Consider the following 6,936-nt stretch of genomic DNA (forward strand, 5'->3'; position numbering starts at 1 on the left):
CCAGAAAACACACCTGTATATAACACTGTGTTCTGTAACACCTGAAAACACACCTGTATATAACACTGTGTTCTGTAACACCTGAAAACACACCTGTATATAACACTGTGTTCTGTAACACCTGAAAACACACCTGTATATAACACTGTGTTCTGTAACACCAGAAAACACACCTGTATATAACACTGTGTTCTATAACACCTGAAAACACACCTGTATATAACACTGTGTTCTGTAACACCTGAAAACACACCTGTATATAACACTGTGTTCTGTAACACCAGAAAACACACCTGTATATAACACTGTGTTCTATAACACCTGAAAACACACCTGTATATAACACTGTGTTCTGTAACACCTGAAAACACACCTGTATATAACACTGTGATCTGTAACACCAGAAAACACACCTGTATATAACACTGTGTTCTATAACACCTGAAAACACACCTGTATATAACACTGTGTTCTGTAACACCTGAAAACACACCTGTATATAACACTGTGTTCTATAACACCTGAAAACACACCTGTATATAACACTGTGTTCTATAACACCAGAAAACGGGGGACCTATATGCTGTGAAGGTGTTCAACAACCTCAGTTTCCTGCGACCACTCGACGTCCAAATGAGAGAGTTTGAGGTCCTGAAGAAACTCAACCATAAGAACATCGTCAAGCTGTTCGCTGTGGAGGAGGAGGTCAGTTATATACCCTGTCATTTATAGAATAACACTACCTAGAGGAGGTATCTCTATCAGTATATACTATCAGTAGAATAACACTACCTGGTGGAGGTATCTCTATCAGTAGAATAACACTACCTAGAGGAGGTATCTCTATCAGTAGAATAACACTACCTAGAGGAGGTATCTCTATCAGTAGAATAACACTACGTAGAGGAGGTATCTCTATCTGTAGAATAACACTACCTAGAGGAGGCATCTCTATCAGTAGAATAACACTACCTAGTGGAGGTATCTCTATCAGTAGAATAACACTACCTAGAGGAGGTATCTCTATCGGTAGAATAACACTACCTAGTGGAGGTATCAGTAGAATAACACTACCTAGTGGAGGTATCTCTATCAGTAGAATAACACTACCTAGAGGAGGTATCTCTATCAGTAGAATAACACTACCTAGAGGAGGTATCTCTATCAGTAGAATAACACTACCTAGAGGAGGTATCTCTATCAGTAGAATAACACTACCTAGAGGAGGTATCTCTATCAGTAGAATAACACTACCTAGTGGAGGTATCTCTATCAGTAGAATAACACTACCTAGAGGAGGTATCTCTATCAGTAGAATAACACTACCTAGAGGAGGTATCTCTATCAGTAGAATAACACTACCTAGAGGAGGTATCTCTATCAGTAGAATAACACTACCTAGAGGAGGTATCTCTATCAGTAGAATAACACTACCTAGAGGAGGTATCTCTATCAGTAGAATAACACTACCTAGAGGAGGTATCTCTATCAGTAGAATAACACTACCTAGAGGAGGTATCTCTATCAGTAGAATAACACTACCTAGAGGAGGTATCTCTATCAGTAGAATAACACTACCTAGAGGAGGTATCTCTATCAGTAGAATAACACTACCTAGTGGAGGTATCTCTATCAGTAGAATAACACTACCTAGAGGAGGTATCTCTATCTGTAGAATAACACTACCTAGTGGAGGTATCTCTATCAGTAGAATAACACTACCTAGAGGAGGTATCTCTATCAGTAGAATAACACTACCTAGTGGAGGTATCTCTATCAGTAGAATAACACTACCTAGTGGAGGTATCTCTATCAGTAGAATAACACTACCTAGAGGAGGTATCTCTATCAGTAGAATAACACTACCTAGAGGAGGTATCTCTATCAGTAGAATAACACTACCTAGTGGAGGTATCTCTATCAGTAGAATAACACTACCTAGAGGAGGTATCTATCAGTAGAATAACACTACCTAGAGGAGGTATCTCTATCAGTAGAATAACACTACCTAGAGGAGGTATCTCTATCAGTAGAATAACACTACCTAGAGGAGGTATCTCTATCAGTAGAATAACACTACCTAGAGGAGGTATCTCTATCAGTAGAATAACACTACCTAGTGGAGGTATCTCTATCTGTAGAATAACACTACCTAGAGGAGGTATCTCTATCAGTAGAATAACACTACCTAGTGGAGGTATCAGTAGAATAACACTACCTAGAGGAGGTATCTCTATCTGTAGAATAACACTACCTAGAGGAGGTATCTCTATCAGTAGAATAACACTACCTAGTGGAGGTATCTCTATCAGTAGAATAACACTACCTAGAGGAGGTATCTCTATCAGTAGAATAACACTACCTAGAGGAGGTATCTCTATCAGTAGAATAACACTACCTAGTGGAGGTATCTCTATCAGTAGAATAACACTACCTAGAGGAGGTATCTCTATCAGTAGAATAACACTACCTAGAGGAGGTATCTCTATCAGTAGAATAACACTACCTAGTGGAGGTATCTCTATCAGATGTTATTTCCTGTCCCAGTCCAACAGTCGTGCTGACTAACATGTTATTTCCTGTCCCAGTCCAACAGTCGTGCTGACTAACATGTCATTTCCTGTCCCAGTCCAACAGTCGTGCCGACTAACATGTTATTTCCTGTCCCAGTCCAACAGTCGTGCTGACTAACATGTTATTTCCTGTCCCAGTCCAACAGTCGTGCTGACTAACATGTTATTTCCTGTCCCAGTCCAACAGTCGTGCCGACTAACATGTTATTTCCTGTCCCAGTCCAACAGTCGTGCCGACTAACATGTTATTTCCTGTCCCAGTCCAACAGTCGTGCTGACTAACATGTTATTTCCTGTCCCAGTCCAACAGTCGTGCTGACTAACATGTTACTTCCTGTCCCAGTCCAACAGTCGTGCTGACTAACATGTTATTTCCTGTCCCAGTCCAACAGTCGTGCTGACTAACATGTTACTTCCTGTCCCAGTCCAACAGTCGTGCTGACTAACATGTTATTTCCTGTCCCAGTCCAACAGTCGTGCTGACTAACATGTTATTTCCTGTCCCAGTCCAACAGTCGTGCTGACTAACATGTTACTTCCTGTCCCAGTCCAACAGTCGTGCTGACTAACATGTTACTTCCTGTCCCAGTCCAACAGTCGTGCTGACTAACATGTTACTTCCTGTCCAACAGTCGTGCTGACTAACATGTTATTTCCTGTCCCAGTCCAACAGTCGTGCTGACTAACATGTTATTTCCTGTCCCAGTCCAACAGTCGTGCTGACTAACATGTTACTTCCTGTCCCAGTCCAACAGTCGTGCTGACTAACATGTTACTTCCTGTCCCAGTCCAACAGTCGTGCTGACTAACATGTTACTTCCTGTCCCAGTCCAACACCCGTCACAAGGTGTTGGTGATGGAGTATTGTCCCTGTGGGAGCCTGTATACGGTGCTGGAGGAGTCTTCTAACGCCTACGGACTCCCTGAGGATGAGTTCCTTATCGTGCTTCAGGACGTGGGTAAGAACTGGACACACACACACACCACACCACACCACACACTCACCTCATCTCACCATCAACTACCCATTATCACCTCACCATCAACTACCCATTATCACCTCACCATCAACCACCCATTATCACCTCACCATCAACTACCCATTATCACCTCACCATCAACTACCCATTATCACCTCACCATCAACTACCCATTATCACCTCACCATCAACCACCCATTATCACCTCACCATCAACTACCCATTATCACCTCACCATCAACCACCCATTATCACCTCACCATCAACTACCCATTATCACCTCACCATCAACTACCCATTATCACCTCACCATCAACTACCCATTATCACCTCACCATCAACTACCCATTATCACCTCACCATCAACCACCCATTATCACCTCACCATCAACTACCCATTATCACCTCACCATCAACCACCCATTATCACCTCACCATCAACCACCCATTATCACCTCACCATCAACTACCCATTATCACCTCACCATCAACCACCCATTATCACCTCACCATCAACCACCCATTATCACCTCACCATCAACTGCCCATTATCACCTCACCATCAACTGCCCATTATCACCTCACCATCAACCACCCATTATCACCTCACCATCAACTACCCATTATCACCTCACCATCAACTACCCATTATCACCTCACCATCAACCACCCATTATCACCTCACCATCAACTACCCATTATCACCTCACCATCAACTACCCATTATCACCTCACCATCAACTACCCATTATCACCTCACCATCAACTGCCCATTATCACCTCACCATCAACCACCCATTATCACCTCACCATCAACTACCCATTATCACCTCACCATCAACTACCCATTATCACCTCACCATCAACTACCCATTATCACCTCACCATCAACCACCCATTATCACCTCACCATCAACTACCCATTATCACCTCACCATCAACCACCCATTATCACCTCACCATCAACTACCCATTATCACCTCACCATCAACCACCCATTATCACCTCACCATCAACTACCCATTATCACCTCACCATCAACTGCCCATTATCACCTCACCATCAACTACCCATTATCACCTCACCATCAACTACCCATTATCACCTCACCATCAACTGCCCATTATCACCTCACCATCAACTGCCCATTATCACCTCACCATCAACTGCCCATTATCACCTCACCATCAACTACCCATTATCACCTCACCATCAACTACCCATTATCACCTCACCATCAACTACCCATTATCACCTCACCATCAACTACCCATTATCACCTCACCATCAACTACCCATTATCACCTCACCATCAACTACCCATTATCACCTCACCATCAACTACCCATTATCAGTTCCTCACCATCAACCACCCATTATCACCTCACCATCAACTGCCCATTATCACCTCACCATCAACCACCCATTATCACCTCACCATCAACTGCCCATTATCACCTCACCATCAACTACCCATTATCACCTCACCATCAACTACCCATTATCACCTCACCATCAACTACCCATTATCACCTCACCATCAACCACCCATTATCACCTCACCATCAACTACCCATTATCACCTCACCATCAACTGCCCATTATCACCTCACCATCAACTACCCATTATCACCTCACCATCAACCACCCATTATCACCTCACCATCAACTACCCATTATCACCTCACCATCAACTACCCATTATCACCTCACCATCAACTGCCCATTATCACCTCACCATCAACCACCCATTATCACCTCACCATCAACTACCCATTATCACCTCACCATCAACTGCCCATTATCACCTCACCATCAACCACCCATTATCACCTCACCATCAACTACCCATTATCACCTCACCATCAACTACCCATTATCACCTCACCATCAACCACCCATTATCACCTCACCATCAACTACCCATTATCACCTCACCATCAACTACCCATTATCACCTCACCATCAACTACCCATTATCACCTCACCATCAACTACCCATTATCACCTCACCATCAACTACCCATTATCACCTCACCATCAACCACCCATTATCACCTCACCATCAACTACCCATTATCACCTCACCATCAACTGCCCATTATCACCTCACCATCAACTACCCATTATCACCTCACCATCAACTACCCATTATCACCTCACCATCAACTACCCATTATCACCTCACCATCAACCACCCATTATCACCTCACCATCAACCACCCATTATCACCTCACCATCAACTACCCATTATCACCTCACCATCAACCACCCATTATCACCTCACCATCAACTACCCATTATCACCTCACCTCAACATCAACTGCCCATTATCACCTCACCATCAACTGCCCATTATCACCTCACCATCAACTGCCCATTATCACCTCACCATCAACTACCCATTATCACCTCATCTCACCATCAACTACCCATTATCACCTCACCATCAACTGCCCATTATCACCTCACCATCAACTGCCCATTATCACCTCACCATCAACTACCCATTATCACCTCACCATCAACCACCCATTATCACCTCACCATCAACCACCCATTATCACCTCACCATCAACCACCCATTATCACCTCACCATCAACTACCCATTATCACCTCACCATCAACCACCCATTATCACCTCACCATCAACCACCCATTATCACCTCACCATCAACCACCCATTATCACCTCACCATCAACTACCCATTATCACCTCACCATCAACTGCCCATTATCACCTCACCATCAACCACCCATTATCACCTCACCATCAACCACCCATTATCACCTCACCATCAACCACCCATTATCACCTAATCTCAACATCAACTGCTCATTATCACCTCACCATCAACTGCCCATTATCACCTCACCATCAACCACCCATTATCACCTCACCATCAACTACCCATTATCACCTCACCATCAACCACCCATTATCACCTCACCATCAACCACCCATTATCACCTCACCATCAACTGCCCATTATCACCTCACCATCAACCGCCCATTATCACCTCACCATCAACCACCCATTATCACCTCACCATCAACCACCCATTATCACCTCACCATCAACTACCCATTATCACCTAATCTCAACATCAACTGCTCATTATCACCTCACCATCAACTACCCATTATCACCTCACCATCAACCACCCATTATCACCTCACCATCAACTACCCATTATCACCTCACCATCAACTGCCCACTATCACCTCACCATCAACTGCCCATTATCACCTCACCATCAACTGCCCATTATCACCTCATCTCAACATCAACGGCTCATTATCACCTCACCTCACCATCAACTGCTCATTCATCACCATCACCATCACCTCTGCTCATTATCACCTCACCATCAACTGCT

At 43.8% G+C, this 6,936-nt stretch overlaps 1 protein-coding gene across 1 annotated transcript; it reads left to right on the forward strand.

Annotated features, from left to right (window-relative positions):
- Positions 1–558: 558 nt before the first annotated feature.
- LOC127917237 (serine/threonine-protein kinase TBK1-like) lies at positions 559–3,543 on the forward strand (the record flags this gene model as incomplete). Its single annotated transcript, XM_052500527.1, has 2 exons — positions 559–705; positions 3,403–3,543. Coding segments are annotated over 2 exons (288 nt in total), but the record flags the coding sequence as incomplete, so codon positions are not given.
- Positions 3,544–6,936: the final 3,393 nt, after the last annotated feature.

The sequence above is a fragment of the Oncorhynchus keta genome, unplaced genomic scaffold, assembly GCF_023373465.1.
Source record: "Oncorhynchus keta strain PuntledgeMale-10-30-2019 unplaced genomic scaffold, Oket_V2 Un_contig_11000_pilon_pilon, whole genome shotgun sequence".
NCBI lineage: Eukaryota > Metazoa > Chordata > Actinopteri > Salmoniformes > Salmonidae > Oncorhynchus > Oncorhynchus keta.